Consider the following 25,908-nt stretch of genomic DNA (forward strand, 5'->3'; position numbering starts at 1 on the left):
TTCTTTTACCTTAATAAACTTAAAATGAAAATTTTATTTTAAAGCTAAATAAGATGTAATTTTTATTTTTAAGCTTAATAAGATAAAAGTTTTATTTTAAAGTTAAATAAGATAAATTTTTTATTTAAAGCTAAATAAGATGAAAGTTCAATTTTTAAAACACATGGCACAACCACGGAAATGCATAAATAAAATTATTTAAGTTAAAATAAGAGAGAATTTATTTTTAGGAATGAATAACTGAAGCGTGCAAAAAATATATATAAATAAATATATAAATAAATAAGATGGAGGGTATTTTTGTAAACAAATAACTTATTATTATAAATTATGCAATGAATGTAATTTTGAAGATAACCAACCAAATAAGCAATAAAAATTATTCTCAGTATAACTATTCCCAACATAACTTATCCATCATGAGTTATCCCAATATAACTAATTCCAACATAACTTGTATCCAAGCCAAATGACCCCTAATAGTTATAAAATATTATAATATCATTCAAAATAATTCTACAAAATATGATTATTTTTATAGGGTGTTTCACATAATCATAGATGACAACTCTTATTCTAATCGTACCATTCTTATATATGTCAGCTGAAAACTTGAATATTTTTTTCAACCTTTTTAAATGTTCTCACCTGTTTTACTCCTTTGGTGATTCAAATCTAAAACATTATAGTTAAAAGTAGAAAATGCTTATCACATGAACAATTCTTTTATCATGCTTAAGTATTAAACAACTACTTTAGTTAAAAAAGTGGATGAGATAAATTAATTGAGAATCGATTGAAGTTGACGTCAAATTTTTAATTGTGATTGTATAATAACCAAAAGATGAAGCTACTCTTATATGAAGTTTAGCAACATTGACTACGAATTAAATATTTTGATAAAATCAAATAGTATATAACTCATTTTTTTTATTTGATGTTTGAAATTTGTATTGAAGTTCCATTTAAATTTAAATTGTATAATGCATGATTTATTTGAATGTGATACTCATTAATTTTTTCTCCATATACAGATTTGAATATGAAATCTTTAATTAAACGTGAAGATAATATAGTAAAAACTGAGTAAATAATCTTTACCAAAATCACAAGAGTCCACGCCTCACCAATCGAAGTTTTCAAACGATGACGTAAAAGGAATAAAACCCCGTGTATACAAAATCCCGCTAGAGCTTCTTCTCTACTCTACTGGCTGTAGCAATCAGTATAAAGCCGCCGTCTTCTGCCGTCTAAACTCGTTTAACTCCGCCGCCGCTTCTCATCTCCGCCAGCAGACCCACCAATGGCTACCGCCTACCCCAGAGACGAAAATTATCTAGAAATTGTTATTCCTAGACGTATCGCACTCTTCGTATCTATTCAAAATCAGCAACGACTTCAGCGGCTTTCACTCTCCCCTGATCCTATCAGGTGAGCTCTAATTATTTCTCAAATTGTATTATCTATTATATTACCACTCTGTCTAAATGAATGACATGAGTTAGATTATTTTGTTGAGAATTTCTCAATCATTTTTTTCTGTAAAAGGTTGTGATTTATAGTATGTTTTGTATGTGTTAAAGATGTAAATCTTGTTTCAAAATAAATAAATAATAGGAAACAATGTTTTCCAATTCACCCCGAAAATTAATTAAAAAAGGATGAAAATCTTACTATTTGTATAGTCCTTCAACATCTGTCAAATGTTTTTGATTATAAAGAAGTGATTTATGGTATTCATTTGTAGTTGACTTTTATTTACAAATTAGTTTAAAGTATGACTTTATTGTTAGTTGCAGAGTCACACAAAAATTTGCCTCGAGTATGATCTCCTCATATATTTTTGAAAAAAATAGTTTTAACTATGAAGTTGTGATTTATAGTACTTTTATGTATTTTCTAAATATGCATTTTTTAGTTAAAAATTGTTAAATGATGTTTGTAAATACACAAAAAATTAGTGCTTTGAACATTGCCATTCCTTTTTGGACGGAGGGAATAATTAATCTGGTAAATCTTCTTTTAGTTAAAATTTTGAATGTAGGTTATGATTGTGTTGCATTAGGATTGAGTTACCGAATGGAACTGTGAAGAAGGGGAGGAAATGGAATACAACGCCTTTGGATATAGCAAAGGAGATATCAAAGAGCTTGGGTTCCAATGCTTTGATAGCAAAGGTGAATGGCGTGCTTTGGGATTTGTTGAGGCCATTGGAGAGTGACTGTACGCTTGAGCTCTTCACTTTTGACAGTGACGAGGGTCGTGATACGTTTTGGCACTCGAGTGCTCACATTCTTGGCGAGGTTTTAGCCCTTTTCTACCAAATTGTGGTTGTGTCTTCATCAAATTTTGATTTTTGGAAATTGTTTTTAATAAAGTACTTGCTATGCCTTTCATTAAGTTTTGATTTGTTTTTGGTGGTTTTCTTAGTCATTGGAGAGGAAATATGGCTGCAAATTGTGTATTGGACCCTGTACAACAAGAGGAGAGGTATCGCGCTTACCCAATCTTTAAATACTGAAGTTATTTTTTTTATAATTTAGAAGTTTTCTGAAATCCGAGACAAATTATCTAGTATTGGAATGAAATGGGCCCGAACAGAGCAGGATGGAGGAGGATTCATATAGTTGATGGCTTTGAGGCATAATTGTTTGGTTGATTGATTAGTTTTGGGGTCTACATCATGTTATGGAACCTTTTCTTATCTTGCATGGCTGATGGAGTTTTGGCCGAATTATTGCATTTCTTCTATATGAATTGATTAAAGTGAAAACGGCTAGCTAGATAGTTATAAGCTTAGGTAGTTTCCAAAAAATAATTTAACTTTGGTTGGTACTTATTACTTAACCGCTTTATTTGATAGCTGATTTCCTGGTAAATACCTTGGGGCGATTCTATATCCCACTTTAGTATCTGTAGTTGCTGTATTAACTTCAGGCATAACCTATGTTGATTTTCCTGTTGAAAGAGCCATCCTAAGAAAAAAAGCCCAAGAAACTGTCCTCAGTACTATCAGTTTAGTGTGGCATTTCATCATTTGAGCCTAACATATTATTGATGAACTAACTTCTCAAGAAATCCATTTTCCTTGAAATTACCTACTCTATGCAGATGACACAGTCATCTTTTGTGACCCACAAGCAGGACAAATCTGTTTTATAAGAATGATCCTGCTCATTTTTGAGGCTATTTCTGGTCTAGGTGTTAATTGGAGGAAGAGTAGTATTTCCCTGTCAAGAGGTGTCTCACATGGAAGGTCTGGCTGGCATTCTGGGCTGCAAGATTGATCAATTCTGTACAACTTATCTAGGCATGCCTTTGGGTTATTCTCATAAGGAACTGGCTAGCTGGATGGAATCATAGAGAAGACAGAAATGAAACTATCAAAGTGGAGGTCTCAATACCTTTCTTTAGGTGGTAGAGTGACTTTGATTAATGCAACTCTAGATTCTTTGCGTACTTACATCATGTCTCTATATCCTATCCCAGCAAGGGTGGTGGAAAAACTTGACAAACTCAGAAGGGACTTTCTGTGGTGTGGGAACAAGGATGAAAATAACTTCCATTTGGTCAAGTGGGATGAATTCCAACTAGCCAAGAAGGCTGGAGGTCTGGACATTAGAAATCTGAAAGTTCACAATACATGTTTGTTGATGAAATGCTTATGGAGATATGCTAATGAAGATCAAGCTCTGTGGAAGGAGGTGATTAGGTACAAGTATGGGCAAACAAGTCAATGGTGGACTAATGAAGTGGTTAGTACATATAGTGTATCTGCATGAAGATCTATCAGAAACTTGTGGCACAAACTCAACAATCAGGCTGTCTACGAGGTGGGTGAAGGTACAAAGATCCTCTTCTGGAAGGAAGCTTGGCAAGGACTGATACCTTTAATGGCCTGTTTCCCTGATTTATTCATCATTTATAGCAACCCTGAAGCAACTGTGGCAGATTCTTGGTCTCCTCAAGGGTGGAACATATGCTTCGGGAGGAATTTAAATGACTGGGAGATCGACAGGGTGGTTAGCCTGTTGAAGGAAATCGACAACTTCAGAGGCACCTATCCAGATCCAGATACTATTAGGTGGAGACATAATACTGATGGGGTTTTCAATGTGAACAGATTGTATAAGATGGAAATCTTGGGGCAACCTGGAGGCAGTATATGCCCATGGTCAAAGGTGTGGGATTGTCTGGTCCCTACTAAAATCAAATGCTTCACTTGGCTGGTAGTCAGAAAAGTTTGCCTAACACATTAAGCCCTTCAGAGGAGAGGAATCCAAAGAGCACCACTATGTTTTTTTTGTAATGAGTATGCAGAGACAAATAGCCATTTATTTATGCATTGCAAGGTGACTGGCCACTTGTGGTCACTTTTTTTAGGTCTTTGCGGTATCAAGTGGAATGTACCAGAACACACTGCTGATCTCCTTAGTTGTTGGATTAGGAGAGGTTTTAGCAAGTCACAAAAGAGATGACGGGGAGAAATCCCTGCATGTATTTGGTGGATAGTGTGGAAAGAAAGGAATGGAAGATGCTTTGAGGATAGATTTAGCTCTCTACAGAAATTAAGGGAAACTGTATTGCTAATCTCCATTTCTGGTGTAAAGAAGAAAACATAGAGGATGCTGTTCAGTTGGTAGATTTTTTAGGATTTCTGTAATTCTGCTGTTTAGTTTTTAACTTTTCACTGTCGATATCTTTTTGGAAGTGGCCAGCATAACGCTTAATGCTGAGGAATGCAATTAGCAGTTCTCAAAAAAAAAAGTTAGGCAAATTTAGATAACATTGTTATTCTCAAAAAAACTAAATAAGATAACATTGTTCCATTACCTACTCCCTCCTCTCGGATCTCTTTCTCATTATTGTTATTCTTTACTCAGTTCATATTGCTTCCAATCTGTTATGACATGTCTAACCTGCCACTGCAGGGTTTCTATTACGATGCCTTTTACGGTGATCTGGGGTTAAATGAGGATCATTTTAAAGGAATTGAGGCGGAGGCAGCAAAAGCTGTGTTGGTATTACTCTTTTATCTGTCAGAGTTACCTTGATCTAATGAGCATAAAGTTAACTGCTTGTTGCCTCTTGGATTTCATACTTCTACAGTTCTGTCTTTTGAAGTTTCTCTGAAAAGGGATTGGATGTTTTTGGTTGAGTATTATGTTTCTCGTTACTCTGATGTGATTTTTTTTTGATTGGCGACTTCCATGTGATTATAAACTTGGTAAAAGATTTCACTTTCTATGTCATATGGTTAGGAAGTTGGTAAAAAGGAAAGTGCATTTCAATTAAATTTTATATGTTTTGTGCCAGTCTTTGTTCAAGTAAATTCAAAACAGAACCGTCTGTGCTGATTGCTGAACCAAGAGCAGTTCTTTAGTCAAGTTAATTGTTGGAATGTCTCCAACCCTGTTATAGAATATTCACCAGATCAGGACCACTATTGATACATGCGGTGGACACAGCTGTGCACAACCAATTATTTGTATCTTTTTTGTATATGCTCTCCTACTGTAGATGAATCTTCTTTCTTCTGTGATCCTACACACATACCTCATCAGCGATGCAACCATAAGATTGTACCAGAGTGTAAGATATAGATATAGGAATGATAGGCACTGTTAAAGATCTATATCATCACTCAATTAGCACCTCATTAGTTTATCTTCTCTTTCTGATTAACAATGGCTACAGTGCTCTTTCCTGTTGTTGAAGTATTTTTTTTCCCTGCATTATTCCAGCATGCAACTAACTTCCCTTGATTTCTCAGGAGAAACAGCCTTTTGAACGCATCGAAGTTTCACGGCAACAAGCTCTTGATATGTTCTCTGATAATAGGTTTAAGGTTAAATTGCTGTGATCTTGCAGTCCTGATCCTACCAGACGTTTGTGCAACAATTTTCAGGAACTGTTCTCTGCTGTGATCTCACAATTTATTTTTCCCCATCTTTTAATTAGGTTGAAATCATTAGAGATTTACCTGAAGACAAAACAATCACTGTATATAGATGTGGCCCTTTGGTTGATTTATGCCGTGGTCCGCATATACCAAATACATCTTTTGTTAAAGCACTAGCTTGTACAAAGGTGCGTTGCTGCGTATCTTCTAGAAGAAAGAGTCTGCCTATGCGTGTTGATTTGATTTTCTCTTTTCTGATCAATTTATTAGGCTTCATCAGCATATTGGAGGGGAGATAAGTACCGTGAAAGCTTGCAAAGAGTTTATGGAATATCTTATCCAGATAAGAAACAGTTGAAGGTGACTTTCAAAAGCTGGTTACGTCGTTTCTGCATTTTACTTCGTCTGCGACTATGCCTTTCTGTAATAATCAGTACAAAAAGAATTATAAAATTTGTTCCCTAAAAAAGGACAATGAAACTGTAGACCACTTAATTTTCATATGCTTGATATCTTCCCTGCCTGAAATGGAGGAAAAGGAAAAGAAAATGGATAGTGAATAAAGAGGAAATAATCCCTTATATTGTGTGATATGGTTTAGCTGTCAAAATTATTTCATGGTGATAATATTTGGAGTTGCTTTATTCATTTTAAAAGTATCTGATGTTGCTAAGCTGAATCCATCAATGTGTATCTGGCTTCACTTCTTGTAAGTCCTAATTGCATTACAATTACGTTTACTCTTTTGGACTTTGTTTGGTCTAGCTCGTTTATCAAGTTAGATGGCTTTTTCTGATTTTTTTCCTTGTTTGTGTTTTATTGTATTTACATATCCTTTTTAAGTACGTTTGTAAACTAGCTCATTGTGCCTATCCCTTTTCGTTTCATCTATATTTTTGTTGTCTCTCTCTCTCTCTCTCTCTCTCTCTTTTTCTTAGATAGTTTAGTGGGTTTGGTAGGAGATGAAGCGTAGCCTTGGAGTAACTGGTAAAGTTGCTGCCATGTGACCAGGAGGTCACGTGTTCAAGCCTTGGAAACAGCCTCATTGCAGAAATGCAAGGTAAGGCTGCGTACAATAGACCCTTGTGGTCGGGCCCTTCCCCGGACCCTGCGCATAGCGGGAGCTTAAGCGCACCGGGCTGCCCCTTTAGCTTGATGAATTAATGAAATAATATTTTATTTATCAGTAAAAGCAAAAGGTAGAGTATTGGTGTTATCCTGACTCCTGAGAGAAGGTCAAAGTACTGCTTCCAATGAAGACTTTTTAGTAAAACAATTTCTGTTATAGGAATATCTAGCGCTGCTGGAGGAAGCAAAGAAATACGATCACAGAGAGCTGACTAAGAAGCAGGAGCTTTTCTTCTTTCATCCATTAAGGTATGCCTTGAAATTATTTTACCCTGTTATAAAAAAAATGTAAGAAGGTTTGCCTTGTAATTCCCACTAAGGTGAAATATTTCATAATATTTAAATGTGAATCGTGCATTCCAGCCCTGGAAGCTGTTTCTTTCTTCCACATGGTGCTCGAGTTTGCAACAAATTGCTGGAGTTCATACGGAGTCAGTACTGGAAGAGAGGCTACGAGGAGGTAACTAGCTTTGTGCTTAAATATATTCTTTGGAAGAACTATTTGAACCACAGACTGGAACCGATGTAAGTTTAGTTTGAACTGCTGGGACTATTGACTGGTCGGAGTTCAGCCTGGACAATTGCAGAAACTGTTTGCTTTCTAAAACAACATTTGTTTCTTGATTTCATTTGAGATGGATAGTGCACTCCTCATTAGTTAGTGGACTAAATCCTTTTTGCCCTCTTGTCGAAAGAGATCAGCAAGTGGTGCCTTAAAATTCTTCATTGACAATCAATTACGTCCTTAGACTAGATCAAAGTAGCAAGGATATGGAGACATGATCATGAACACAAAGACACTATACTTTTAAAATGAAGGGGGGCATGGCACAAGCAAACCCTTTAAGAAATAAAGGATACGAAACTGGAGGATTAGTCTTGCAGAAGTATCTATAGCTATAAAATGCAACATTAAAAGGGGTGCAACAGTCCCATAATTCTTAGTTCTTGAAAATTATCCTAAATAGCATCAAGTACCAAACAAAATATATGGGAAATATGTCTGTGTGCAGTGATTAAAATATAAATGAGAGGTGTAGGATAAAAGCAGCCTGTAGCACGGAACTAATTCATTGAATGAGCAGAACAGTCATAGACCGAAAGAGAACATTGTAATTTTGAGAAAAAAAAGACTAAGTAGGGGTACTATAAAGGTGGAGCCAGTTCCTTTTATTCATCAAACCAGATTCTTTTCTTCTTTGATTAGACTTTTGAGTAAGAATGATGGTTGTTGTTTGAGTTCAACTTTGTATTCTCTATTTTATGGTGTTCCTAAGGTGGTGATTGGAAGTTTGGCAGTGTGTTGGACCTTAATCTATTTTCTTTGATTGGTAAAAGTATTGTATTAATGAGCAGCAAACTGCTGCAAAGTATACATAGAAAAGGCTCATTACAGGTTGTGTAATGAGCTCAAAAAGTCTATCATGGCTTCCCAATAAAACATTAAAGAAATGCATCTGTTCTTAATGCTGATTACAGATCTCTTTTTGCTCAAAAAATTTCTTGTGTTCCTTTCTTTCCAGATGATCCACCAGATGGCAGCTACCAGTTGGATTACTTAATTGTTTGTAGCATGTTCTAACCTTGAATAGACCCTTGACATCCCTTTTCCAAATTAAAGAGTCAACTTTAGCTTGAATGGTATTAATCTGGTTAAGTTGTCTTAAGTAAAGATGACACCATTTAAAATCTTGTTAACTGACTCCAATATTCTTGTCAAAGATTAGGTGTAGTCGCTATATCAACATCAGACTCCTCTTACTCAATCAAGGGAGGCTTGTAATCAGAGAACACACATGTACTAAAGAGAAAAACAAACAGAAAGGGGAAGTTGTGTCTGACCTGCGTCCTGTGTTGATGCAACAGTTCATGTGGTGTCTGCTTCATATGATGAGATATTATGTCCACCCCGTCCTTCTCTTTTTCCTCTTGGACTATGAATTTTCTTTGCTTTTTCTCTTTATCCTTCACTCCCATTCCTCAGGTATAAGGTTGAACCATTGAAGCTTAATCCTGTTACCTTTTCTAGTTCAGGGATAAAAAACAATCAAGAGAATTATGTGCTATTCTGTTTATGAGTGCTTGTCTTGATACATGATCCATGCAGGTTTGGAGTCCAAATATGTACAATATGCAGTTATGGGAAACTTCTGGTCATGCTGCAAATTACAAGGAGAACATGTTTGTGTTTGAGGTAAATTTGGCGCACTAATAGCAGCTTTGATATTAATCATGGTGTATCTGAATAAATTTTTCATTTTTTTAAAACCTCTAATTTCTGGAGTATTGATACTTCTAGGAGTACTTTAAAGGCAAAAAAGGATAATTGCTGTAACTCGAAGCACATATGTTTATCTCTCTTAGACTTTTGTTGTAAAGATGCAAATGTAAAGGAAAAACTAGATAATATGGTTACTTTTCTTAGTCCTTTTCAAATGTAGATTGTGTACGGAGATGCATACTGCAGATGGTTGCACTACTCAGTCATTGCACTCTCCGGGTGGCTATTACATTTTTGAAAGGAGTAAATATTTCCAGTAAGAGAAGCACTTCCCTTATTTATACAAAACAGTGACGTAAAATTTATGAACAACATAGAACTCTAAAGTTCGATTCTGATCAAGTAACTGGAGTTAAATAATCCTACTAACACTCATATCAGAGAAGACCACGCGAACTAGGCGTTGTATTTAAGCGGGAAGGATAGAGGGGCTGGCTCATCATCAGTGGCTAGGGGGTTCATCCGAACCCCCTTTGGCGAAAAATTATACTATTTATACATGGTTTAAATATTTTTTTTATGTATAAATAGTAGATGTCGAAACCCCTTCGGCTAGTTCGTATGTCTACTTTTTCAGATTTTGAATTCCCTTATTGAAAATCCTGACTCCGCCACTGCCCATCATCCCCGAGTTTCAAAGGTTACGGTTGGTCTTAAGGGTTGGCTCCAAACAAATTTCTCGGTCATGAAAAACACTCATATCAGAGAAAGAATAGCCATCCTTATTTTTTGGGAGAGGATTTTGGAGAACGGATCCTATCAGTGAAATTTGGAATCATAGTCATAATATGAAGAAATGAGGGGAAAATTACTTATTAAAAAAGGAAACAGGGGTAAAACCTCCAGATATTTTGTCAGTTTATGATGGATCAATTTAAGTGCTATAAGATGAAGAAGTATTTGCAAAAAGGACACTTTGTGAATTTATTAAAATAATGTTGTATTTATTGGTCCAACTTAGTGAGCATTTTAGTCAAAAGATGAATTGGTACAGGATTAAGACATATGGTAAGGTACCTTACAAAAGTCAACACAAATAATTGTTACTTGATTGTGAAATACGTCGTTATAAATGTGGTTTCCAAACAAAAGCTTATATTTAACATTGATATAATATATTTGTTCTGGGTAAGCTTAAACATTATGTTCTTTATGTTGAATGTTTCATGTTTCACTAAATTTCTAGTATGACATGTTCTTTTCTGAAATGGTTAATATTATTAATGTCAAAATGAGCACTGAGAAAGTGCTGTCATTACATCCAAAAGAGAACAGAAAAAAGGAAAGAAAAGGAGGAGCCCCAAGATTAGCCTATACAAAAGATTCTAAGAACTGTAATTGGAGTTCCTTATCATTTTACCCATTCATTTACACCAAAAAGAAATAAAAAGATGCAATCAGATTTGCTCATAAATTGACTTGCAGGTTATTCAACTTGGATAAAAATGCCAGATAATTAGTAGAAATGAGATGGACCTTCATTTATTTGAGATATCTAGTTCTGACAAACAATTTAGATTTGTGTTGTTTTTAGCCTTCTTTTCTTTTTGTTGGACGATGCTGTTCACATTAAAATTTGCACTTTTTCTAGCTAGGGTTATAGTATCTTGTCTTCTAAGAAGTCATGCGTCTGGCCGCTGATTTCAGCTAGATGCTTTCCTAAGTAAAATGGTTCTTGCTTCTTTGACCTGCAGATTGAAAAGCAAGAATTTGGACTGAAGCCAATGAACTGCCCAGGTCATTGTTTAATATTTGATCACAGGGTTCGTTCCTACAGGGGTGAGATTTTCCAATAGTTACTTTGCTTCACCCAACAGTTACTTTCCTTTTTTCTTGTTTTACTTGCATGCTGTAGTTGTAGTATTGGTGTTGCATGCAATTTCTTCAAACTAATCATGCGTGCTCTGAGATTTTTATGATAACATAGAGGACACTTGTATACTTCTTGTATGCGGATGTTTTCTTTCCATTATTTATAAAAAATTATTACTTGATCAATAAAACATTAAGGAAACTTGACGACTAAATGTTAGTGCTACTAGGGTCTTTCGGAAACAACCTCTCTACCTCTACGAGGTACGGGTAAGGTCTGCGTACATTTTACCCTCCCCAGACCTCACTTGTGGGATTACACTGGGTATGTTGTTGTTGGTATTATTCTAAGTTCTAACATCAGATGGTCAAATTGCGAGGAAGCTCAAGGTAGTGCACCTTGTTGAGGGGTGAAATTTCGTGGAGATTTGTTATCTAAAAGGAAGACTGTTTAAACATGCAACATGTTCACTGCAAATATTGTTTTTTCATAAAATCCAAGATCTTCTCATTATTAGTACCTGCCTTTAGCAGTCTGCTGCACCATACCCAAACTTAGTTTCGTCTTTATAGTGTCTCTATCTTTCTCATTGATGTCATTGCCACTGCAAGCAACACATTAATCATTAACCAGCTGTCCAACAATGCAGAGCTACCACTTCGTCTGGCTGACTTTGGAGTTCTGCACAGGAATGAGGCCAGCGGTGCACTTACTGGCTTAACACGTGTCAGGAGATTTCAGCAGGTATCACCTTTTTTGTTTCCTTTTTCATCTTTTATGGATGATCATGCCTAGTGTTTTCCACAAGGAGCATTAGTTATTTGTTTGATACAAATTTTCCTTGTTTCTTCCTGCATAAGAAGCAGCCTATAGGCTCTTAGGTCCTTTTATTCCATTTTGTTTTCACATAGTTCAATTGGCGGTTATATTAATTTGTTTTTTTCATAACTGGGATAATCTATTGCCAAGGAACTTCCTCCTGTAGAATTTGTCTCTGCAAAACATTTAATAGCTCTGTTGTGCTAAAACAACCTTTTTTATAACCCTATTCCTTCGCAGGATGATGCACACATCTTTTGCAGAGAGTCACAGGTGGGTTAAGATTTATGATTATGTGCAGTTAACATATACATTATTTGGAAACTAGTTTAACCTAAGTTCTTCATGTTGCAGATTAAGAATGAAGTCAAGGGTGTCTTAGAGTTCATCAGCTATGTGTATAAGATATTTGGTTTCACTTTTGACCTGAAGTTATCAACGGTACTGCTTTATCTATTCCATTATCCTTCAAATTCGTTATACGCGATTTCAGCTGATATTGATACTACATGCATATATTGTTTTAATAGTTATTACAGATAGTCGCCCTTAACTTGGAACATTCATTTTGTGAATGTTTTTCACATTTTCCACATGCGTACATTCTCTTTCCATGTATACCAACACATATTTCTGACTTGCAGAGGCCTGAAAAATATCTCGGAGACGTAGAAACTTGGGTAAAGGCTGAAGCTGCTCTTTCCGAAGCATTGAACGAGCATGGGAAGCCCTGGGAGGTTAGCTATCAATTTTGTTGGATTTTAAAATGTAAAACTATCAGATTGTTGGACTACATTTATAATGATTGTACTCCCTTTTTGCCGATTAAAAAACAATGGTTTTACTCCTATTTTTGGTGCTTTTATTTTTATACTTCATCCCAATTTACGTGTCGAATCACTTCATCAATTTTTTTTTTAGAAATCTTCATTTAAAAATTGTCAGATCTCTTAATACTGGCACCATTCTACATTTCTACTATTAGGAATTCTAATTTGACTTATGTTTACTTTAATACTATTTAAGCTAATATCTTAGACTCCTTGCACAATCAAATGTTGTCATATAAAATGAGATGTAGGGAGTACCTTTTTTTTGGTTACCTGACAGAAAAAGTGAGGGTTGGGGGTTGCCCCTCTTGCAATTTTCCTGTTTATATATGGAAAATTGAGGTAGTCCCCATGTATCAGTATTTTTTTGGTTATTTCATTTTCTTAATTGATTTAATCTTGCCTTTTACTTAAAGAATTTCATTCAATTAGATCAATGAAGGAGACGGAGCATTTTATGGCCCAAAAATTGATATAAGTGTTTCTGATGCAATGAAGAGGAAATTCCAGTGTGCTACATTGCAGGTCATATTCGTTCTTATTCTCCTTGGTTTATTTTCACAAACAGTATCATTCTTCACCTTTGAAATTCATCTGCCTTAAAGTTTTTCTGCATATTCTTTTGTACCATGTTGGAAGTATCATCTGAATGATGTGTTTTACAGCTTGATTTCCAACTCCCTCAACGTTTCAACCTATCATACTCAGCAGAAGATGAAAGTAAGAGAGAGAGACCAGTTATGATACATAGAGCGATCCTTGGATCAGTTGAGCGTATGTTCGCTATTCTTTTGGAGCATTTCAAGGGGAAATGGCCTTTCTGGCTTAGTCCACGTCAAGCTATGGTCTGCCCTGTTTCCGACAAATCTCAGTCATATGCACTTAAGGTTGGTTACATTTACACACTTTATCCTATTGATGTATTAATGGTTTAACTATTAAAAGACTGCCTTCTCTAAAATCTTTCTAGGCATCTGATTGGATGATATTCCTTGGATATTTTTTTATTTTGGTGTAATGTTATTACTGTTGGGTATGTCTCATTCTTTTTATTCAACTCAAAAGGTACTCATGGTAGTTAGAGTTAGTTTTTCTTCTCTTATTTCTATTCGTTCTTTAAAATAAGTAGTGTGGTTTGTTGATACCTTTTTTTCTAACTAGGTATGTTGTTTTACGAATTAAAAGTACCAAGAAGGTACAACAGAAGTACAGGAAGAGAAGTTTATTGTTGATACCTGTAGATTTAAACTTCAATTTGTTAGTTAATAAATAGGCAGGATGTAAGTAGTTTCTCAAACACAGTAACATGCTTGTAGACAGATTTTGAGGGAAAAAACACAATATAGGATTTTGTGTTGGCATCTGAAATTGCACTGTTGATGTTGGCCGCAAAGCATGAAGCAGGATTTTGAAGTGCTGTAAATCGCGCAGTTATAGGTTTTGAGAAAAGAGTTATAGGATTTTTCTGTTGGCATCTACAATTGCACTGTTGGTGTTGTCTGCAAAGCATGAAGAGTGATTGTGAAGTGCTTTGAATCGCAGAGTTGGTAGAACCCGCATACATGTAATTATTGAAGGTGCTGAGTAGAGAAGTTGGACAGTTGATAGGGAAGGGTAGCTTTTTGGCTCAGCTCCCATATCTTGCCAACTTCCTCGACAGGAAGATAAAGAGTTGTATGTTGTTGAGGACTGTTGGAGCCCCAATAAGTCATAATCACTGTATTTGTATCCTGAAGGGCACATATAGTTTTTTAATAAGACCACATGTTTTTTGTTGATTTAAGTCTATTTTGAAGAATCCGCGTGAAACACCTTCACCCATGTCATGTGTTGCAATAGGGATACGTCAAGGCAAAAAAAGGACATAATATAATAAAGTCAACTTGCCAATTGATAAAACATAAATACCCTGAGTTTATTTAACAAATATCCTTTCGCGAATAATTCTGTGTACTTAATCCATTATGAAATTACTTTAACCTGTTGCTCTTCTTTTATTCAGCTCCGGGAGCAGATACATGATGCTGGTTATTACGTTGATGTTGATACAAGTGACAGGACAATCCAGAAAAAGGTTAGATTCTATGTAATTTATTATGTAAAAATACATGATTGGTTCGCTCTATGAGGGTCACTAGCATTTTTCCTATATGATCTCATTATTAGTTTACAGTAACATTTAGGTCCAAGGACCAGTTACAGTGAGTTTCTCTGTTTTCTGGGGAAGTTTATTTTACAGAAGGAAATTAGGGCCCATTTGTAATTGATACTCCATAACACCTGGCAAGTCAACCAGTTATGTCACTTAACCTCTCGTTCACCAATCTGTGCAGAGCACTATTGAAATCATTAGGATGGTCAATATGATCATATACTTGGTCATGAGAAAATTTTTATCAATTTTTTCCATTAAAGTTGATCAACCTATAGCTATGTGAAAACTCACCTATGCAGTGTGGTCATTTTACCATTTAGTCCATGACATAAGAGATTAAATCCTTCTAACTATAACCATTATGGTTTGTACGCCATTCTATTGAGGTTGTATTAATATATCAACATGTGTCAATTGTGGTTACCTACTTTGTGACTGGGTACTAACTACTAACATACAAAGGATTGGCAAAGATGGCCATTCTGTTGAAGCCAGATGTTGCTTAAACAAATTCAAGAGAAAGGCAGTCTATTTCTTAAATAAAAGGATTGACATTTTCTTGAATTAGTTATAAGCAACATCTGGCTTCAGAAAGCTACCAGACAAATTAACTAGTGGACTGAAAAATAGAAAAATAGGATGTAACATCCGATGCCCACAAAATAATTGGTAAAAGCCTGAAATCTTTCATATATCTGCTCTTGTACTCTGAAGAGTACATGATTGCAAATGGTATTACGTAATGCTTTCAGTTTTTGAAGCTACACACTCGATGATTTGATAAAATTTTCTCTCAAGCAAAATACAAGTTCAATCTCAAGTTGAAAACTTTTGTTGTTCTGTTAAACGATTGCTTGTGGCTTTTAATGTATATGCAGGTACGAGAGGCTCAAGTGGCACAATATAACTATATTCTGGTTGTTGGAGAGGCTGAAGCCAGTAGTGGGCAGGTATCTTATCCCCCCCCCCCCCCCCAAACTTCACTGCTTTATCCCCACAGCCTGCATTGCTATATCTCTTTTTAAAATGTGCAACTGAACAAACTAAGAAAAATTTCCGTATCACTTCGATCAGGTTCTAAAATAATCTTTGTCAAGAAAAGCTTCTGGCTGATAATAAACTTCTTGTATGTAATGTTTTGTATTGATCGAGATATTTGGTGGCTCACTTGTTTGATTTCTTCTTGTTCCTCTTCGTCCCACTCCTATTATACAAGAATGTATATTATGCTAAACTTTCTGCAAATTACTAATTTGTCTCTATCCCACCTCGTGTGAAGAACTAGAAAGAAAAGGCTTCCAGCATGATTTGTGGAGGTTCATTGACAAATTCTCTTACAGTAGTCATGGTAACAGAGATGTTTTATGAAAAAATTCTCTAATGATGTCACCTAGATGGTATCTTTAGTAGCATCTAAAAAATTTGAAAGTAGTTGCAAACTGAACATTTCCCACAGTCCCATTATAACATTCACATGAAGGAGCTTTGAGAATCTAAAAACTATTTGATAGATCTTAGTAGCCAATCAGGTCACCTCTGGCTGGATAATTCTGTCTTTACTAGGCAAGATGTTTCTGCTGAGTTGGTGATTGATTTGCTTGGAAAAAATATATATATCTTATTTTGCTGATTTGATGGGGTGCACATAAACTTTTGGGTGTCATTCCAAATATTCCGCTTGGTGATGCTTTTGGTTGTCAGTTTCCTGGGTTCATGCATTTTCCTCCATATGATTTTCTTGTCTTCTTATTTTAAATCTTGTAGCCAAGTTTTATGGCTTTTATTTTTGCTGAAAAATCTGGTCTCTATCTGTGAAAATGATTCTAGGTGAGTGTTCGAGTGAGAGACAAACCTGATCATCAAGTCATGACAGTTGATGTTCTCCTTGCTCAATTCAAAGATATGGTTGCATCATTTCAGTAGGAGTCGCTACTTCTCTTTGATTTTAGCACTGAACAGATGTAGCCGACAATCAAGTTTCAATTGTCCTTATATCCCCAAGGGCTTTGGTGAGCGCCGCATGTTAGGCTCATGGTCACGGGTTGGAACCTTGCCGCAGAAGAACGCCTAGTATTTAAGCCATTGTAGCTTGTAGGTATAACATTATAAATTCAGTAGGAATTTTGGTAATATCCATACTTTTTAACGAGGAATGGTTTCTCAATAGCATGTTAGTTTCATCTTATTCTTTCTTGTGATGCGGGTTTGAGTTTTTACTTGTGTTTTCCCCGAATAGATGGCTAATAGGCATGTTGGGTTGAATTTGAACGGATCAACATAGGTTGAGTTAATAAACGGATGAGTTATTGATATCTCCAAAACTTGGACTGAAATGGGCTAAAAAGTAGGTCAAAATCTAACTCGTTCAATTCTTACTAAGTTTTGAATTGCCTTATTTGTTCGCTTATTATCTTTACGTAACTAATAAAATTATTACACTTAGTTCATTTTTATTTGTTCATGTTTGACTTGACACACCCTTAAGAAACAAAATAAAAGAGTAATTTTACTATATCACCACTATTAATTATAAGTCATCTAACTATTGAAAAAATGAATAGTGTTTAATAAGAAGGATAAAATAGACACAAAATAGTAAATTATCACTTGGTTTTTTCAACTGGACAAGTAATATTGGACAATTATTTTTAGTTTACTAGACAAGTAAAGATGGACGGTGGGAGTATTTTCTTGATTATGGCTAGGGGTGGGCAGATATGGTATTTATCGAATACCATATCGAAATTGAAATTTTCTATACCGCAGTATGGATATTATGGTATTTTGTATGATATTTGGTATGCCTTTTAATTTTTTTAGTATTTATTACGATATTTGATATTTATCGAAAAATTGTATACCACATGAAAGTTTTATAGTAATATATAGAATCCGTGTATATATATATATATATATATATATATATATATATATATTATTTAAGATTAAAGGGGCAGCCCGGTGCACTTAAGCTCCCGCTATGCGCAGGGTCCGGGGAAGGGCCCGACCACAAGGGTCTATTGTACGCAGCCTTACCTTGCATTTCTGCCAGAGGCTGTTTCCAAGGCTTGAATATATAAATATAAATATATATCACCAGTTTAATAAAATTGTATCTATCTCTATAGTTGAATTGGATGAATGAAAGTTGGAATATATATGCTCCTTGTTGTTTCTTTTGCAAAGTGATCCAGAAGCCATTTTCACTACTATTTGTAAAGTTGTTACGACCCAAAATGGCCATGAGTGACACCCACTCTTAATCTTCTAGGTGGGAGAACCAACGATACAAACTCAATTTATAAAATATGACAATAACGGAGAAACTCAATTTATAATAGTAAGATATAATAAAACCACTAAAGTCTATTAGATGTTTTCCCAAAACCTGAAAGTCATCACATAAAGGATATCTAAATTCTAAAACTAAGTCTGAAAATATCAAACACCAGAATAAATAAATAACATAATGTGTCTGAAAACTAAGGACACCATGTCATGACCGAGAGAATCCAACACGAGCTAGAAGGATAGCTCACATTACAATATGATGTACTGAAGACTGACTAGAGCTGAGGTCGAGTCGAAGTCAATGGAACACTCGCTGCATTTCACAAAATAAAACAAAGAAAAATATAAGTAGGAGTCAATACAGGACAACATGTACTAAGTAGGTATCATCGGCCGACTCAAAATAGAAATCAATATGCATAAAGTAATAGCGGGAAAATCAACGATAGCATTTAACAGGTGGCAACCAACAAGATCAAGATCAACTGACAACATAATGAACAATTACATAACCAGTCAACAATATCAAGATCACACATGAGGACTCAGGTCTCCACATCACGCTATTTTGGGAAATGAGTTTTTGGAAATTGGGTAACATTAAGTCATTTTAATTTTTTTTCCTTTAATATTAGCGTGTTGGAATGTGAGACCCGATTCAAATATACCATGTCGGTTCGTGACACCCGATCCAAATATAATTAATTTATCATTCTTTATTATTACATTCCACTTCATTAATAATATTTCATCAAGCCTTCTTTATTCAAGACACCATTTTTGATAGGGCAAGTTCAAGATTATGAATTTCACAGTCTTGGAATTTCAGACCAATCACAACAACATATCAACCTTCCAAATCACAATAATTAAATGTATAGTAAATTTCACACGTTACTCAATGACTATCAATCGCTATTAAGAATCTATCTATGATATAGAATAAATCATAACCACCTCAACCGAAAAACCGAAGTCAAGCAAGCTAATTCTCTAATGATTTTACTTTTCTCAATGCCTCAAAATGTTTTCAATCTATGAAGTATACAGTACTCGTAAGCAAATGAATCCTTAGACACCAATATTACTATATGTCTAGCCTAGAACCAAAACTCACCTAATGATATTCATATAATACAATACACCTAATATTTAATTACCTATTTCATTATGCCAAAACTTGAATTATAATGTAGCTATAACAAGAAAGGAACAGAACAAAAAACCCTAATTACCATTAAAACAGCAAGCCAGTAGGGTGGACTAGGGAAATAAAATAACCATGCATCTTATACTCCTAAATACTATCCAATATTATATTAATCATTATCCTTAATCATTATTGCCATGATTACAAGTCAAACTTATGGCTATGCCTTATGGTCAATTGCAACAACTTCTTAAAAGTGAAACTTTACTGTTTCTATACAAATAACATTATGAAAGTGACTCATTATAGTTATCAACATCTAAGGCAAAATTGCATAGTTATCAGAAAGTATATTTTTTACCTTCAGGGTCGTTCTTTCTCGTGATGGCGCACAAGGTTTGTTCTCTCGCCCTAATTTCTTTTCCTAAAACTCTTATATATTAAAAGTGGCAGATACCCTTATCTTATTTTAATAAATAAAGTGGTATAGGGTAAAAATAAATTATAAATTTAGCCCATCAACTAAATTAGTTATCCAAAGTTATCCCTCAACTAAATAACCGTAATTATAGAATAGTCCAAAATATCCATTAAAATTTTACGGGATGAGTCTTTTATGAAATAAAAAGCTCTAGTTGTCGAAATGACCTAATGAGTCGTTACAACAAATACCAATTTACCCACCGTTCATTTCCGAACGGTCAAAAGAAGAACGAGAATAGAAAAGGGTAGCTGACTCGACGAACAAATATGGATATCTTCCACGCATATTAACCTCAATCTCCCAAGTGGACTCCTCCATCGGACGATTCCTCCACTGGACTTTCACACACACAATCTCCTTTGACCTCAACTTGCGGACCTCCTTATCAAGAATAGCTACATGCTCCTCCTCATAAGACAAATTCTCTTCAAGCAAGACCGAATCACAGTGAATAATATAGTTTCCGTCACCATGATATTTCTTTAGCATAGACACATGAAACACTGGGTGTACCCCGGACAAACCTGGAGGTAAAGCCAACTCATAGGCCACCTCTTGAACACGCTTATGAACTTCAAACGGCCCAATATACCTTGGACTGAGCTTAATTTGCTTACCGAATCTCACCACACCCTTCATGGGTGAAACCTTCAACAACACTTTCTCTCCCTCTATAAACTCCATGTCCCTGGACTTTCGGTCTGCATACTGCCTGCTCTGAGCTTCTAGAAGCTTCTCCTAAATGAATTTCACCTTCTCTAATGATTCCCTCAAAAGATCAGTTCCCCAAGGTCTCACCTCAAATGCATCAAACGAACCACTAGGAGACCTACATCTCCTCCCATACAATACCTCAGACGGAGCCATATCAATACTGAGTGATAGCTATTATTGTACGAAAACTCTGTCAAAGGTAGGAACTGATCCCAATGACCACCAAAATCTATCACGCATGCACGAAGCATATCCTCCAGCACTTGAATTGTCCTCTCAGACTGCCCATCGGTCTGAGGGTGAAATGCAGTACTAAGATCCAATCTAGTACCTAACTCAGCATGCAAAATCCTCCAAAAATTAGAAGTAAATTGCGTACCTCTATCTGATATGATAGAAATCGAAACTCCATGTAATCGAGCAATCTAGCGGATATAGAGTTTGGCTAACTTCTCTGCATCTTAAGTCACCTTGACTAGAATAAAGTGAGCAGACTTAGTTAACCTATCAACAATCACCCATATCGAATCAAACTTACCCAATGTCTTTGGACGACCAACCACAAAATCCATTGCAATCCTTTTCCACTTTCATTCAAGAATGGACATTCTTTGAAATGTCCCTCCAGGCCTTTGGTGCTCATATTTTACCGCTGACAATTTGGACAATGGGCAACAAAATCAACAGTGTCACGCTTCATTCTACTTCATCAATAATGTTGTCTCAGATCGCAATACATCTTGGTTGCACCAGGATGTATAAAGTACCTCGATCTGTGAGCCTTTGCAAGAATAGTCTGAATCAAATTATCAATATGGGGCACACATACCCACCTCTTAATCCTCAAGACGCCTTCCTCATCGATCACAGCCTCCTTAGCCTCTCCCTGCAAGACCATATCACAAATTCGGGTCAGCTTCTCATCATCAAAATGTTTTTCTTTAATCTTGTAAAGGAAAAAAGATCTCGCCTCCACACAGGCTAAAAATCCTCCTTTCTCAGTTACTTCCAGCCTTATAAAGTCATTAGCCAGAGTTTGAACCTCTTTAGACAATGGACGTCTGAAAACCTGTAAATGAACTAAATTTCCCATGCTCCCTGCTTTTCTGCTCAAGGCATCGGCCACTACATTAGCTTTTTCCGATTGATAAAGAATAGTTATATCTTAGTCCTTTAGCAATTCCATCCACCTCCTCTGCCTCAAATTTAAGTCTCTCTGAGTGAACACATATTGTAAACTGCGATGATCTGTATACACTTCACACTTTACCCCATATAGATAATGTCTCCACTGCTTCAATGCAAATACAACCGCAACAACTTCAAATCGTGAGTGGGGTAATTACGTTCATACACCTTCAATTGCCTTGAAGTATAGGCAATTACATTCTTCTCCTGCATTAGCACTGCACCTAAACCAGAATATGATGCATCACAATAAACAATGAAATTCTTACCTTCTACTGGCAAGGCAAGAATCAGTGCAGTAGTCATTATTAGACATGTTGTCAATCGAGGAAACATGCTTGTTCCTGAGGGCGCAGTCATGCGGGGAGACACAACTACATGTTGTATTCCTAGAATATGAGGTGCTGGGAGAGCTTATCCTTGATTGGATGACCCACTGATATAGGTGAGAACCTGGTGGATCATCTCTGGAGTAGGCTGGGGTGGTTCTTCTCTCTCAAGTTGTCACGATTCAAAATGGGCCATGAATGGCACCCACTCTTAACCTCCTAGGTGGGAAAACCAACGATACAAATCTCAACTTATAAAATATGACAATAACGCAGAAGCTCAATTTATGATAGTAAGATATAATAAAACCACTAAAGTCTAAGTTGAGATTTGTATAGTTGGTTTTTCCACCTAGAAGGTTAAGAGTGGGTGCTACTCATGACCCATTTTGGATCGTGACAAAAGTGTAACAAGTTATTTGGAAAGTACTTTAGTTTTCATGAAGCTATGTATGCCAAGATAGATTTTAGATGTCAGTGAATAAAATTTTTAATATAAAATTATATAGGATTAGGCTTAACTTTAGGTAATGTTGGTCAGATTTTGCATCTTTGATTCCTCGACAATGATGGAAATATTCTTTTTATGGAATTGTTTAACAAAGATTGTTGTAAGTCTAATATAATTGAGACGTTTTTTTTTGAAAAATAAATTTGTAATTCCTTATTATATGAATATATGTAAGCAGTGGCGGACCCAGAATTTTAAATAAGGGGTTCAAAATTTAAATAACTAGACACACGAGCTAGTCGAAGGGGGTTCGACATCTACTTTATATACATAAAAAATTATTTTAACCATGTATAAATAGTACAATTTTCCGCCGAAGGGGGTTCGGATGAACCCCCTCGGCATAAGGTGGATTCGCCACTGTATGTAAGTCGAAGTCAAACAAATTATGATTACCGAATAACCATACTATAAAATATCAAAATCAAAATTAAAAGTACCAAATCATACCACGCTAATTTAGTATGATAATGATATCTTACTTTTAGATACCGAAAACAGAAGTTACCGTACCAAATTTTAAAATACCGTATCATGTACACCCCTAATTATGGCTATATACTTGTACATTTCAAATAAAAAAATATTTTTTTGAAAGTATTTTAACAAGTTTTTCCTGGATCAATTTAAACTAAATATCAACACAAATTTTGATGAGCTGAAATATATTTAACTAATAAATAAGCAACTCAATAATTAATTCAAACTTAAATATATTGGAGAAATTATGATTTTATGGACTAATTTTGCCACCTCAGGACACACAGAAGCGTTCCAACTTTACGCACGTAACATGAAAAAGGCTATTATGACTTTGAATGACTTTACCCAAGCCATTAACATACTCAAAATATTATACAACTATACTACAATAAAAGTTCTTTTTAGCCAGTTATATTATTTCATTCTAATAGAAATAACCAAATTAGAATTATATATAAAATGTTAAACTTTTGTTAAAAAAAAGAAGAAGAAGAAAGAAGTGAAAACACGTTGTTTCAATAGTTTTATTGAGAACTTTGTTTGTGTATACAACAGTTATAATAAAAATGCTTTTTCAACCAATCATATTATTACATTTTAATCGAAATGATGAAACTGCCATTGACATTTCGAGCAGACATATTGATCTACTGTCTGTTAACTCCTCTTTTTAGATGCATTTCAGTCATGTTAGAATTTCTTTGATGTTTAATGACATATATTTATAGTATTATATCTTGTGTTCTACCAAATATATCCATTCATTTTATTAGACCCTCATGAAAATCGTATAATTTTTTGTTCAATTAACTAAAATAAAATAATAAGTGTTGCGTAAAAAAAAAAATAATAAGGACAAAGTTCCACCCCTACTTGACTACAGACATGTTAATTTTTATATACTGTTAAACAAATAATTGTACAACATTAACAGTTAACAACTTTGACTACATAATATCAAATGTTTAATTTGTTCAATTACATATATTAGTTCAACATTATGGTTTTGATCTTTACATAGAACAACCAATTTTTATTTATTTAAAGAAGTTAAGAAGTGATATTAAAGCAAATATTACTTAGATGGTTATAAGTCAATAGGTCATTTATTTTTAAAAAAACTCATACCATACTATAATTTGCTAGTTACTCTAGTTTGTACGGTTAAATTTAGACTTTCTAAAATCGTCTCAACCATTTTGTTCTATATCGGTAGGTTAGGGTTCGAGTTAATTTTTTGATTTTATTTTAAACGTTAGGTAAGAGTCACAATTCAAAGTCGGAATGAAATATCATGCACTTGCATAGAGCTTGGCTAAAATTCTTTAGACATTTTTACTATTTAAAAAGTAATGAATAAAGAAAACATGAATTATGAGGGGAAGCCATTTGATGTGGATGAAAACATCAAATGACATCTAACATGCATTAGAAAGAAAAAGATAAAAACCTGAAAATTAAAACTTTACTAACAGTCAAATTGAGAACTATAAAAAAGGAGAATCTTTATCGGTTAGTTGATTGGCTATACGAACTCACCTTGTTACTGAGGTTCTTATAATCCTCTTCCTATTTCCCCTTCCCCTTCCCCTACCCCAACTAAAAAAAATGAAGAGAACTATAAAAGAAACTTAGCAAGACTTTCAGAATACTACATGCTACCATGTGCATTTGTGTCTTGTCTTAATTAGGTTGTAAACAATTACACATATAGACTTATGATTGAAAAGAGGTACAGATTAATAATATAGTACCATATAAGTACTTGGTATATAATAAGACATAATACTTTGAATTCAGACTTTCTCTTACCAGTGTATTTCTTAATAAACTATTGAGCTGTTTTTATTTTCCTTTTTCAATCTTAGATTTAAAATGTTATTCGTCATGAAGCTTACACCTCAAATTTCTCACTTGACGGTACTAAAATAAATTACACTCGAGCATAGATTCCCTAAAGTGATGTTAAGTTACTTTTTCAAGATTTCATCGAGTTTCAAAATTAATTAAACTTGACCAAAGAGTTTTTCGGAGAATCATTTTATTCACGTGCTAGTTATGCAGCAATTATAATATTAAAGGGATGTTATGATGATTAATAAGTAGGGGTTGTTATGATTTAAACTTGAGAAACAACTCCCTAAAGTTATGTCATGCGATTTTTTTTTTCAATTTGAAAGTTCCAAATGTATTAAACTTGAGAACTAAAGGTCCTAACTAGTCGTTTAATTCACGTCCAACTTACGCACATAGTGACACATTAATAAATAGGTTTAGTTATGGTTTTGTACATTTGTTATTAATTATGAAGGAAATGTTATGCAGTGATTATTTAAAAGCACTTTTGTCTTTAAAAATTTCAATCCCCCATATTACCAATGAACATATTTCTATTTCATATTCTATCTTGTATAACATAATAGAATCTGTAACTTACTGTGAATATTATTTAACGCGGCCAACCAAACATTGCATGAAGTGACACAAAAAATATTTTTATGATATGTCTAACCAAAAGTTGTATTAGGCATGAATCATTGATCCCTCTAACCAAACGTAGTAGTATTATCTAATGTAGAATTTTACGCTGGGATTATTTCCAGTCCTAACCAAAGGACCCCAGTGAAATATATGTGCAGGCACCAAGTTTGCAAAACACAAGTTTATACATGCCAAAAGGCTTATTATCTGCAGAACAGTAGTGACAAGGGGATTTGAACTCAACGCGCCTGTGTTGGATATGGAGAGGTGTCGGGGTAACAAGATCCTGATCAATGCGCTTTACATTGCAATGAGCATTTCAGACAAAATAAAATCAAGAATAGTAGAA

The 25,908-nt window shown here is 34.8% G+C and overlaps 1 protein-coding gene across 1 annotated transcript; it reads left to right on the forward strand.

Annotated features, from left to right (window-relative positions):
• The first annotated feature begins 1,108 nt into the window (after positions 1-1,108).
• Positions 1,109-17,113, forward strand: LOC129889505 (threonine--tRNA ligase, mitochondrial 1-like). The gene is made up of 20 exons (XM_055964818.1): positions 1,109-1,431; positions 2,066-2,303; positions 2,431-2,490; positions 4,932-5,021; positions 5,774-5,848; positions 5,962-6,090; positions 6,173-6,262; positions 7,191-7,279; positions 7,394-7,490; positions 9,138-9,224; positions 11,006-11,090; positions 11,774-11,868; positions 12,184-12,216; positions 12,298-12,384; positions 12,588-12,680; positions 13,206-13,298; positions 13,439-13,660; positions 14,776-14,847; positions 15,807-15,878; positions 16,756-17,113. The coding sequence occupies exons 1-20, from the start codon at positions 1,304-1,306 to the stop codon at positions 16,849-16,851; spliced, it is 2,031 nt and encodes a 676-aa protein (XP_055820793.1). The 5' UTR covers positions 1,109-1,303; the 3' UTR covers positions 16,852-17,113.
• Positions 17,114-25,908: the final 8,795 nt, after the last annotated feature.

Source organism: Solanum dulcamara, chromosome 5 (genome assembly GCF_947179165.1).
Source record: "Solanum dulcamara chromosome 5, daSolDulc1.2, whole genome shotgun sequence".
In the NCBI taxonomy this organism is placed as follows: Eukaryota; Viridiplantae; Streptophyta; class Magnoliopsida; order Solanales; family Solanaceae; genus Solanum; species Solanum dulcamara.